The following is a 13,394-nucleotide window of genomic DNA, read 5'->3' as shown; positions in this document are numbered from 1 at the left end:
AAAATAACTTTCCTGAAAGCTTACTCACTATCTCTGGGGTGGTTCACTTGATCAAAATAAGGCACCACAGTTTAATTTGTTTCTAATGCTTATAAAGTGCAATTTCTATCATGACAGTCTGGATGCATCTTGTTATCTGGACCCAGGAAGCATTGTTTTCTGGAGGGGGAAACAACCCTTCACTGATCCATGGGATGTTATAGGATTATTTTGATCATCCCCCATGTCTCCCACCACTCTGCCCACTTTAGTATTGCCTTAACTAGGGCATGCTCTTATTTAAGAGCATAAAAACATAAGAGCCATGCTACATCAGACCAAAGGTCCATCTAGTTCACAGATTGCATGGTGTTTCATATGTTATAGTGCCCTTTGCATGGGATGGACCCTTAGAGTAGCAGGCTGTTTGGGTATATTATCTAGGGAAGTGTTGCCAAAACAGTCTAGTGGTGGGAAGAAAAAATGACTTCAGTCACCCATTTGTTTCAGCATGCACATTTCACTCATTAGCGATACATGGGCAAGCTCATGTGATTCCTTAAGATACAAGTGCTGGGAGTAGGAGACCTTGTCAGCACTCAGTTGAGAGCCTGCTTTGCAGGTCCTCTAAGCTGCAGTCCACATTGTCAATGAGGCAATACCGACTTGGTGTGTATTTTCCTTCTCTTGTCTAGACCACAGCTTGCATCACCTGCTTGCATCTCCACTTGGCCTTCTGTAACCAGAGTTTTTCAGTGGAGGGATTCGTGTATGTGGGTTATCATGAGACCGCAATGCATGCAGGATGCAGGCAGCCATCATTTTGAATATGCTACCTCTGCTTAAGGAGTTGTGCTGTCACGTGAATCCAGCCAGGGTTAAACAACCCTTGCATAATCATTGGGCAGTTTTAAGTTTACTCAAAGCTTGCCAAATCCTGAGCAGGGATTGCATATGTAATGTGGCACTTGCGAATTATGTGGCTCTTCTGAACCTGGTCTTAGAGTAGAAAGGAGCTGGTAACAATCAATATATGACAACAGTCTGCAGTGCTCCATGACTTAGACCAGATATAATGCTTCCTGCTCTCCGAATCATGATTAGGAGATCAGATGCAGGTTTGTCTTAATTTTACAAATGTTTGTAACATCACTTCTGCATATACATATAAACATGAATTGCCCCTTTAACAGGTGAAGGACTATTTTTTGTTGATGAAAGCCATTCATTAAAGCCATAACAAAAATCACACTTCTGATCTAATGGAATAAATGTAAACATTGTGTGTTTATAAGAATTGGAATCAAGCCTTATGTGACTGCTTTTTTTCAGAATCTTGCTGCTGAAAAAACTTATAATAATTTAGATATCACAGTGACACAAGCTCTCCAACACCGCTCTCAGTATTTTGAAGGTGTAGTGAAATGCAGTAAGCTGGAAACGCTGGAGACCATTGTGGATCGGATAGTTAAAGCCGAGGTGAGTTTTCTTGGACCACAATACATATAAGAGCCAGTTTTCTAGCCAAATTTCCAGTCAACATAAATTCATAAGGGACCCACTTGGTGATGGTATAAGATTTTCAGAATGTATTAGAAGGTACATTTAAATCTTTATCCAACCATAATTTTGCAGAAGGTACAAAGATCTACTATACTGTATGGTTCCTTCACCCTAACTTTTAAAGACTGACAGATTTCTTAATTATACACAAGAATTAATAGAACAAAAACAATTGTTTTGCTTAGAAAATGATCCTCTGAATCACTCCTTCAAAGAGAACTTCAAGTATGTATTTTCAGCAAATTTAATATTTTGGGTATGTTCCTGCAGTGTGGCTGCTGACAATTTGAGTGATTGTTCCCAGCGCTGGAAAGTTGCCTTGCCCCTACAGATAGTCCAGATTCATGTGTAATGGAAAATTATGGTTGTTCTTCATGGTTGGTGTGCATCCCATATATGAGATCTGTGCCTGAGAGGAGCCTTAATTCAGGAGGGTTTTATAGTTGAGGAATTTTTGGTGAGAACCCACTCCCACCACATATCATTAGTGGAATACTGCTCATTCCCTCCGTTCTTCTTCAACTACCGTGTGGTTCCCTTGTAGTAAGCACTGTCTTTTCAAGAGAAAGTTCTGTATCTTTTGCTAAGGCCACTGAGTGTTTCTTCTACTTCTGGTAATCTGCGATGACATCTCTCACCTGAGAAGTATATGGCCTTGAAGGTGCCTTTTTGGAAGTTTGTGCACTATGACAACAAGCTTCCACCAACTCACTCTGCCTTCTTTGCTGGAGAGACATATATTTGATTTTTGCCCACATTGTCAGGCTTTCATGAAAAGATCCAGGGAAGAAGTCCTGAGAAATAAAGGGCTTTCCTCTGGAAGAGAGCCCTACAGGTTGTACATCTTCCTTGCTTTGCAGTGGATATGCAGTTACCTTCCTTGTCAAAAGTGACTACTATTGCTTTGTCTACTGCTTTAGAGGTTAGGCCATTGCCTTCTTGTTGTTCTGACTCTAATCACCAGTGGAACAGGCCTCCTGACACTGGGTTGGTCTGGTGCAGCTGGGTCTTACTCCTATGGTTCCATCTGTTGCTTCAGCAGATAACAGTGCCAGGAGCAGAGACATGGTTTCACCTTCAGAAGACAGACAGACTGTATGGCTCACTCCCTTGGCCTGCATAGCTAATGATCAGTACCAACGATGGAGGATCCAGGCCTTGACATTATCATGTTGGAATGTTCAATTCTGGTAGTGTTTTCTTTTCTTCCAGCACTGCCCAGACAATATAACAGTCCTGCAAATCATTGATAACACTGAAAAAACATGGATTTTATGAACGAATTACAAGAAAAGAACACAGCTTTTCTTTTTACCCCTCCAACACCAAATTCTATCACTGTGAAATCGTCTCAGGGTCAGTCACACAGTTCTCATGCTGCCCCTGTAGACAGGGAAGGAAGTTATTTTGACTTGGTGGGGAGACACATTTGCTTGTCTACAGTGCTTGACCTTAAATCTGCAAACTACTGCACTGCCATTGCCAGATATAAACTTTCTGTGGGAGAAGATTGGGGCTTTATGTAAAGATTGACCCAAGTCTTCCAGTTGGTGGGCCTTTGCTCTCTGAACAACTTAATATACCAAGGTGACTGGAAAACTAAGGCTGTGTTGAGAACCATAATGCTACAATATCGTGCCTGACTCTCTTCTGTTGGACTTTTGAAACAGCCTTCCCTGAGCAGCTTTTTCTGCACAGCTCATCATTTCTGCCCCTTCTAAACACATTCCAGCCATGAAAATCATACCAGGACACCTCATTTTTCTCACCCTAACCCAGTGATGGTGAACCTTTTAGAGACCAAGTGCCCAAACTGCAACCCAAAACCCACTTATTTATCGCAAAGTGACAACACTGCAATAAAACCTGAAAACTGAGGTGTTGGTTTATTAAAAACACCTCACAGCCAGTTACAATCAAAGAACAAGTTGCTTAATGCTCTTGCATTCACAGCGAGATTCTCAGAAGCCTTCAGCTTATATATAAAACTGAAAAAGTCATGTTTGAACCCCACCCAGGCCATCCTGTTTTTATCAGAGGGGAACTGTGATTACTATGATTGGTTAGAGGTCTGGATCTAAAACCAAAGTTAAGAGAAATAGCTAGGTGACTTTTTAATTAACCTTACAAAAGACAGGATAAATCAAAGTAATTTCAGGAAATGTCTCCAGTCCTTATCTTCCTTGGTGGAAGAGGTGAGAGGATATTTAAGGTCATATTGATGGGATCACAGAGAAGTATGACTGGACTCAGCGAAAGCACAGTTCGCTTGCTGATGGTCTAATGCCCTAAATAATACCTTGTTTAAATAATAATACCGTAACTGAACTTCATGGTGTCCTACTACAGAGGCAAAACAAAGCAGGGTGGCCAACCCTTGAATTGAGACTGTGATTGCTACTTGTGAACACACAAATTCTGCTGAAAATTAAGCAGTGTGGGAGGTAGGGGTTTAAAAGTTATTTTAAACTAGTGTATATGAAAGATTAATTTAGGCAGACTGTTGGTGACTGTGTGAGAATTGTGCCTTTTTTAGTTTAACAAATTGTTTACAGTGGCATATCACAGAAACATGGGTTTGGCTAGCACATCTTCTAAAGAATGTTTTTCCACACTAGTTGAAAGGTGATGAGAAATAAAAACCTTTTGTATGTCCTCTCATATTTAATAAGGAAGAGTTCCTTTGCCGGATGAGCATGTACTGGATAATTCAACTGTGCTCTCAAAATATTGTATATATTTTGTATTCTGTCATATTGACAGAATAAAACAGTTCTTCAGGGGTAGTACAGTCTCTTGATTAGAGAAAGCCAAATCACCTTGCAGCCAAAGTTAAGAGTAGAAATTTTCTCTTAAGTTATCAGAGAAGAGGATTTTATTGGAACCTGTAAGCTAAACTGTCAGATATGACCCATAAAAACTCAAGTTTTTCCCCCCTAGCTGTATGAAATGGGTCAAGTTAGGGGGAAGCACTTTCTTCTACCATCATCATCTTTGTAACTGAACATACTCTTTGCAGATTTCTTCATTGTTGACCTTATTTATTTATTTATTAAAACATTTTTATGCCGCCCCATTCGCCGAAGCCTCGGGGCGGCTCACCTTAAAGTCTTGTGTTCTTCTGTAGTCATGATTTTGTTTTATGTTCAGCTGCAGTCCTGTCTTTCAACTTTCCTTTTTTGCTTTTCAATTCACTTCTGTTTTCTTCCACTAATATGATGTAATCTACATATCTTAAATTATTGGTGTTTTCCTGCTCTTGAACCTGCAGGTGCCAAGGCCAGGCAATAGTACCTTCACAGGGAGTAATTAGTCAGGTGGGATACCCAGGAGTCAAGGCCATATGAGTTTATTGTATTGAGCATCTTGGTCAGGCATGGGTGTCTGAAAGAATGGCTCAAGGAGATAGCCAAACATCAGCAAATCTGTTTAATCCAAAAAGTCCAACAAGCACTGAGGCATCCGTTGTCTGCAAAAACAAAAAAGAGCAGACTGCACCTGAACAAATTAATTTAGAGCTGACTTTAACTCAGCACAGCTGGCTAACTAGGTCAGCTAGTAGCTTTTAAGGGAAGCCGTACAGTCTGCCTTTTGCCTACATATAATCTTTCTCCTTTCCATGGGACATGTTCCCTCCTGCTCTGCTTCCTACCCTTGAGGAAATCCAGAGATAGCCCAGGAGAGCCCAGGTTGGTGGTCTAACGAAAGGCTGTTGGCTGCAGACTCAGTGTCCATGCTGGACTCTGTCTGGCTGGTACTCATCATGCTGGTTGTCTCCCTCTTCCTCTGATAAATTGCCCTCCAAGTAACACATGACAGATGTATTTTCACCAATTTCTTCTTCCTCTGATCCTAATCCAGTTTTCATTAAGATATGTTTTATAAATAGATGGAACATACGGGGGGGGGGGGAATACACCTTTGTCTGATGCCTGTGCCTGTAGGAACCCTTTCTGTTTCTGCATTTTCTGCCATATCAGTAGCTGCTTGTCCAGGATGCAAGTTAAGCATCAGGACAATCTATTGCTGAGGCACTCCCAATTCGTTCAGAACCATCCATAGTTTCTCACAGTCCACACAGTCAAAAGCTTTCCTATTGTCCATAAAATATACTGATCATCTTCTCAAAATTTTTGGTACACTCCAGTAGCTAACATATTTTTGCAATATGATATTCAGTGCCTCTTCCTTTTCAGAATCTGTTTTGAACAGCAGGAGTTTCTCATTCCATATAGTCACTGCACTAATACTTAGCCTTTCCTTTTTGGGGGGGGATGGAATGTATATTAAACTTTTCCAATTTGTGGGCCATTGTTTTGTTGTCCATATTTGGTGACATATTCTTGTTAGGACGTATAGCTTGGAATAGTTCTGTGGGTAGCTTTTCTACCCTGATTTGTTTTATCCTTCCAAATGCTTTCAGAGCAGCTTTCACTTCACTTTCTGATACTGCAGGTTCTTCCTCATAGGATTTCTCTTAGAAGAAGCTTGTCATCCTTTTTGTCTCCTCTGCAGGAGACAACTCTTACATATATTGTCCCCACCTTCTCTTATTTTCTCCTTAACAGATAAGTCCCCTTGTTTGTCTTCTACCGTTCCTAGCCTAGATTTGAATCTCCCTTTGATTCCATGGATCTTCCGAAAGAGGTCTCTTGCTTTTCCTCTTCTGCTGCTCTCTTCTGCTCAGTAGTCATTGTAGTAGTTCTTTTTGCCACTATGTGATAGTTACTGGAAAGTTGGATTCAGAATGCTAACCCTGTTTCTTTCACCTTTTGCTTCTCACCTGTTTTACTTTTTAATTCAGTAACCTTTTGAATAATGATGGAGTTGAAAGATGGCCAAGTGATTAAATGAGGAAGGGAGCAACTAGTGGCCTTCCAGATGATTGGCTGCACTGACTGGGCTAATGGATATTGGAGTCCAAAATATCTGAAGGGCCACTGGTTCCTCACCTCTGGATTAAATCTTTGTGATAGTCAATAGTTATGTGAATCCCATCCATCATAATATTTCTAACTAAAATATCACCAAAATGAGATAAACATACATAAAAATAGAATTCCCCCCTTTTCTATATCTTTCCTGTGTTCTCCCTTTGTTATCAGGTGAGTATGACTGTTCAAATACAAGAGAAGAGGAGCTGTAAGGTACCTGGCCAGTATGTAGTCCACATCCTTACTAAATTTTTTTTATATACGTTGACTTGAAAATGGCTGAGAGAGAGAATAATCAAAAAATATAAGATGTTTAGCAAGGCTTGGGCCATCTTTAAGAGAAATGCTTTGTGGGAACTGTACATCTAACTGTTGCACATTTGGACATATTTCCTTTGAACAACATATTCAAATGCCTGTGTAAAAGCTAAGAGAATCTCAGTACTAACACATTTCAAATAATTGAGTGCAATGGCTAAGCTTGAACAAATGTATGAATGAGCCTTCTGCACTTCCACACAGCCACTTCAATCCTCCCTTCATGTAAGCAGAGAAACAAGCCAGAAGCTGCATTTAATCTTATTTTAAACATTTATTTCTCACTCCATGTAGGAGTAGAGCAAGCAGGAAAGGGTTACCACCTGGAAGGGAAGGAACCCATTTCAGTTCTGCCTCTGCCTTCCATAGCAGAACAAGGTAAGTCAGTGGTTCCCAAGGGAACACTGACTTTTAGTGGTGTCGGGTGTGTGTGTGTGTGTGTGTTTGATTGAGCTTCTGACACAGGACTAGATAGCAGTCTCTTCTTGCATCTCATTTGTTAGTCTCTATAATTTCTGTGTTCTTGTGGCCATTGTATTGCAAACCAACTGACAATGTTTTTATTTGTTCAGAGAGGCAGGACAGAAATACTTAAGCCTTGTCATTGTTCTTTTGGGGGTATATTTGGTTTCAGGAGCACTTCAGTCACAGCTGTGCCACACAGTGTTAAGGAGTGATCCCAGCGTAGTCTCAGCGCTTCCTGACTGCAGCTTGTTTCGTGGGCCCAAAAAGAGAGGTAGCAGTGTCTGGGTGCAACTCTCCATACCCAGTCATTTCAGAATTGGAAAGGGTTGCTACTGTGAAGATAGTTGCCACTTACATCCCACAGAGGAATAGGTGACATTCTCTGAGCAGTTAATGATAAAATGTAAAACATAAAGATTAAAACAAGCAAAAATCCAAACAGAATAAACCACCACAATATAAAAGTAAAATGATCAGCCACAGTATACGAATACAGCAGAATGAACGTATGTATGTATGTATGTATGTATGTATGTATTTAAAACCTTCCGATTAAAATACCTGGAGTTGGGGTAGGAGGAAGATCTTTAAGATCATAATATGGGTGCCAAACAAGCCTGTTTTGTAATGGCATTCCACAACTGGGTGCCTCCACTGAAATGGCCCCCTTTATTATTTTATTTGTTAGATTTATATCCTGCCTTTTTTCTAATAAAGGCTTAAAGCAGCTTACGTTAGTCACCAGACCCTGGCGATGACCTTAGATTCTATTTTACTATATTTAAGATTAGGAAATGCTTGGGTAACCTGGTTCCAAACCTTTTATGGTTTTTAAGGCGTAATAGCAGCATGTCAAATTGGTAGCCACCACAGATGAAGTATTGGTGTAGCATACGGGCCATTCACAGTTAATTGTCCTGTGGCCCAAATTTTGATTAGCTGGTGTTTCCAGCCCAGGTCTAAAGACCTATCTAGGTATAGCATATGCCAATAATCCAAAACGGGTGGTTTTGCAGGAGCATGGATAACAGTAGTTTTTCCTTACGGTCTCTATATGGCTTTGTGTGCCTGCACAGCACCTAGTCCAGGAAAAACTTCAGTAGCTAAGCATGCCAAATGGGGTGGGAGTGGGTCACAGTTACCAGTGTAAGATGATAAATGGTGTTCCATTGATGCCCCTTCTGATTCTAGTAACAATATGGGATCTAAACAGCTGCTCATACTTCCTTTAGTGGCAAGTACAACTCCCTCCACAACTGGTCAGACACCAAGGTCTGTGCAAGTGAAACTTACCTGAACCGAGTTTTTTATTGGCCCTTATTCAGTACTTTTCTGTATCCTAGTTCTGGTGTAGAACTACCACTGTGTTGCCTGGATTAGATTAAAGGGGTTAGGATTAGGGAAACTAGTTAATGGATTCCAAACAAGCCAGGATATGAAGCTGTTGCTTAAGTTGGCTTCCATGTCGTGACTTGTTTGGAATCCATTAATCATTGTTTCCGGTTCAGATGTAATGGGAAACTATGGTTAGCTGCTGCTTCCTGGCTTGTTTCCTACTCATATGGGATGAGGCTTGTTGCAGGAGGTTTGTTCATATCTTGGCTGCTTAAACTGAGATTGGATTGTCCAAATATGGCCAAACTTTCCAAATCAGATTATAAAGTGAAAATGATGGCAAGGTTAAGCTTTACATGTCAGGCAAGGCTGTGAACTTTCGTCTCTCAAACAGCTGTCCCTTTCACCAATGCAAGACACAAATGACCAACCTGTGACACAAATGTTTGTGGAAATCCTGGACATGAAGGAGAGGTTGGCCTGGTTGTTGCAGAATTAGGCCTGCATTCCTACATGTCTCTCAAGTATTATACAATTGACTGCACCCTCGTTCAGTCACTTGGAGATGTGTGTGTGTGCGTGGAGAAAGACCAGAGGTGCATGGCACATGCCTGGTTTGTTGTACAGTAACCCCAAAACTTGCTACTGCTGCCATACTACAAGCTGCTTTCAAAACTAAGGAGTTTCAAAAGTAATCCATGAAGAGTGTTTGCTATTTAAAAGCCCTACTGAGACAGCACAAAATAAACGAAATATATACCTTTTAGCAATCTGGAGTGCAGTGCATAAACTGTAAGGATACACCATTAGGATGAAATTTTAATTACATTTTTCTAATTTTAAATATAATTTAACTGTGTATGAAACAAGTAACATTACGCTTCACTTTTAAATTTAAAATAGACTTGTTAGCATTAGTCAGTTCCTTGTGTTGCAGTGTTTGGGTTACAATGTCTATTTTTAACAAGAACATTCTACTTGAATATATTTTCAATGAACAAGAACAATTTCTGTTGAGCTTTATTTTCTACTCTGACAAAGCGATGAAGAAAATGTCATCAGTATTCTGAGTTACCTTTGTATGTACCTGTGAACAGTCTTTGATACTATATAATGTTAGAATTTTGACAGTTACTCTTTTGTAGCTGTGATATGAAATGTGTTTTAATACTGTACAACATGTACCTGCTCTAATAGAAGAACAACTAGACCATCTGTTGTATGTGCAAAACAGAAATGGAGTATGAATGCACAGAGCTAACAGTGAGAGAGAACAGGACTCTTGACTTGTTACTAAAACTAAATGGTTTGATCAAGTTGACAGCACTGGAAACAGAACCAATTGTTAATGTTACCTCTTTGAACTTAACATTCAATTCAGTTTAAATTGCTCCATGGAGCAAAATAAAAACAGGTTTTCAAATAGCTTTTTTATACAGTATTTAATTTCGAGGATTGGGAGTCCTCTTAAATAACTTGATTCTGCTAGCTCTTAACAATCTGAATGTGGATTTTATTTCTAATGGAGACATTCAGTGATCTCTTATGTGTTTCTCCCAATTGCAGGTTCATAGGTTGGTGGTGGTGAATGAAGCAGATAGTATTGTTGGTATCATCTCCCTCTCTGACATCCTACAAGCATTAGTACTCACACCAGCAGGTATGGATGCTATACTTCCTTAATAGCTTTTTAATACAGCAGCATAGAAAGTAGTTTTCAAGCTTCATAACTGAACTGCAATGTCTCCAGTGATAGTATCCCCACTTCTTTGAGCTATCCCCCAATACCTTCTCTTTACCCTAGCATATTCTTTAGTTGTAACCTCCAAAATGAGAAAATCCACGATCTAAAAGCAAATGCAGCCTGAGAGCAAATACAGTGTGAACAGGAATACCATTTCTGGTTCTGCATTAGCCAGGCAGCATGTGGGACCTTTACAGTGTGCACTGATCTCTCTCACTCACACTGCACCGTCACTGACAGGTCTGTGCTTGCACCTTCAGCTTGCACAGTGAGCTGCTTCTGATGGTACAAGTGAGGAAAAGTTGGCACTGTCCAGAATTACTGTGAGGACATTAGAGCAGCTGTGGAACTTTGGATCTGGCTCATTGTGCCAGCTTAGCAGAAAAGTTTAAAACAATAGAAGGTACAAAGTATTTCAGTTGAATTTACGCTTTGAAATGGTCATTTAAAATATATATTACAAATATTCATATTTTTATGTATTTATTTGTAATATTTATATGCTGTCCTATTGCAAAAGTCTCAGGACGGCTTACATAAATAAAATACAAATATCAATATACATAAATTATAACAAAATATCAACATAAAAATCAACATAAACAAGTTGACCCACTCTGGTTGCAGTTAAAAATATAATATTAAAAAATACAATATTAAAGCTATATTAAAATATTGAGGAAATAAAAAGGTCTTAACCCGCCACCGAAAAACATATAATGACGGCGCCAGGCGAACCTCTCTGGGGACCGCATTCCATAGATGTTGATCCATACATAGATATTGATCCAAGCTTCTGTAAAAAGACAATTTTTGGCCAAAGGCACAATAGATATAAGTATTTTTCTAGAATGGTTGCCTTAGTCCCTTTCAAGCTATGTGCAGAGATGGCCAGCATGCAAAAGGTCCCCTTTATATCAAAGAGTCAGAAGTGTGAATACTACTGGGCGTGACTGAGTGATCCTAAGTAGGGATTGGGCATGTTTTGTTGGGCCTCTAGTAAATAAAGCCTGTGAGGATGTGAAGTCGGCATAGTATAGTCCAGCTATGTTCTCAAGTTATGATAGGCTTCTCTTTTATGCTTCTGGAGTGAAATTATCCTAAACATTGAAACCTATAACTTTGTAAAATAGTGCCTGCATTAAAGGAAGAATGGTTCAGCTATTACTAATCATATTTGACGGCAAAAGAAGGGGACGGCAGAGGATGAGGTGGCTAGATGGAGTCACTGGGGCAGTGGATTTGAACTTGGGTGGACTCCAAGGGATGGTGGAGAACAGGAGAGCCTGGAGGAATGTTGTCTGTGGGGTCGTGATGGGTTGGGCACATCTTTGCCACTAACAACAACAAAGAGTTTGTAACATGTCCACACAACAGCAATTCAGGCATATCTGAGGATGGAAGTAGCTAATTCTGCTAGGCACAAAACCTTGTCTTCTAAGTGCTGGATAAATGCAATGATACGTCACAGCAAAAGCAAATTTGATGCAAGACGTAAGGAACAGGGGGCATAAATGAGAGAATTTGTTGTAAGGAAATTTCCCACACCTAACTTCTTATTTTTCTCATAGGTGCCAAACAAAAGGAAGGTGAAACTGATTGATTGCTATGAATGTAAAGGCCTCTGTAGAAGAACTTGAGTGAAGTTACTGGGTCATCTTTGCCTCAAGAAGACTGATGACAATAGGGAAGAACAAAATGGTGATGAGAATGTATGTGTATTGGACTGAGTGATGGGTAGCTAGTCTATTATTACCCAGTGACTGTCGCGCAAAAAACAGCAGCATGACAAAAAGCTTATGTATTCAATATAGGCTTGCATTTCAAAATGTTTGCCGAAAGACGTCACATGATATCCATCTATTGCTGCACTGTATCCTGAAACAATACCATTTTTTGTATTTGATAGCAGTCACTGGTCAGTAACAGATCTCTGACATAAGGCAAGAGTATGGCATATTCATATCATAGTGCCTTATGTCAAAAAGCCAACAATATGTCATCACTGTTGCCCATCACAATAAGGGGAAGTATTGTGAGAAACAAGACACTGTATTTGAATATTCAAGTCACTAAACCTAAAACCAAATCAGTTTCAGATATCATTAGATTTGTCATAAAAAGCTGTAATTTGAATATCAGTAGATTACTTTAAAACTTTAATGACATTTTTGTGTGGTTTATAAATGTTGCATTCTGAACACAGATGGTAAAACAAGTCTGATTTAAAACCAGCTTTATTTATTTTTATTTTCTGCAATTTTTTTACACATCTTTGGTGGATAGCTAAAACTTCACCATGTTCATTAATAAAATATTGATTGTTATATAAGAAGGAGCAGATCTCTTCTTACAAAAGCATTGGTGCAAGTCATTTTTCTTTTAGATAGATTACATCCAAGAGGACCACAAAACAAGTTTATCAAATGTATTGCCGCCAGACAGAATTGCCATACCTCACAGGTATCTACCAAAGAGAACACAAAAGTAACAGACATAGTATGAGGAATTTATATGCAGGGGTGGCTAAACTGTGGCTCAGGAGTTGCATGCGGCTCTTTGAGTTTATTTTGCACCTTGTGGCTTGCCACCTGTGGGGGCCCATAGGCACCCACTCGGTGCTTGCCACCACCCACAGGCACCTGCCTGCTGCTTGCAGCCTGTGGGCACTACCTGCAAGCAGCCACTTCCAGCTTTCAAACACCTGACATTTACCTTATGTGGCTCTTCTGTTGAGCAAGTCTAGTCACCCCTGACATACTGCATATAAACCTACTGAAGGTATCATACCATGATAGTAGCCCATAAGATTTATTGAAATCCACAGTATGAAAATGCTTTGCAAAGATCCTATTGAATAAAACTCAAGTGTTCCTGCATATTGAGACCACAATAAAATTCATGTATTATGTTGTTTAATTATCCAAATGCTTGCCCAACAGGAATCTGCTCTGGCATATACCCTTTTATGTGGAAAGACTAATTTCTCTCAAAAGAGATTTGTTTGTTTGCGTGTTTGTTTAACTTCTATACCACCCCATAGCCCACAGGCTCTC

At 39.8% G+C, this 13,394-nt stretch overlaps 1 protein-coding gene across 5 annotated transcripts in view; it reads left to right on the top strand.

Moving 5' to 3' along the window:
- PRKAG2 (protein kinase AMP-activated non-catalytic subunit gamma 2) overlaps nt 1-12,673 on the top strand; it is a 240,642-nt gene extending 227,969 nt beyond the window's left edge. For all 5 annotated transcript variants that reach the window (XM_044424712.1, XM_044424714.1, XM_044424713.1 and 2 more), the window contains 3 exons: nt 1,312-1,458; nt 10,161-10,254; nt 11,910-12,673. In XM_044424712.1, the coding sequence (XP_044280647.1) occupies nt 1,312-1,458; nt 10,161-10,254; nt 11,910-11,941 (273 nt within the window). In that variant the 3' untranslated portion in view covers nt 11,942-12,673. The remainder of the gene's footprint in view (nt 1-1,311; nt 1,459-10,160; nt 10,255-11,909) is intronic.
- The last annotated feature ends 721 nt before the right edge of the window (nt 12,674-13,394 follow it).

This window comes from Varanus komodoensis, unplaced genomic scaffold (assembly GCF_004798865.1).
Source record: "Varanus komodoensis strain SLA01 unplaced genomic scaffold, ASM479886v1 scaffold15, whole genome shotgun sequence".
Classification (NCBI taxonomy): Eukaryota; Metazoa; Chordata; class Lepidosauria; order Squamata; family Varanidae; genus Varanus; species Varanus komodoensis.
Note: the sequence above shows the minus strand (reverse complement) of the source record. Positions and strands in the feature narration are given on the sequence as shown.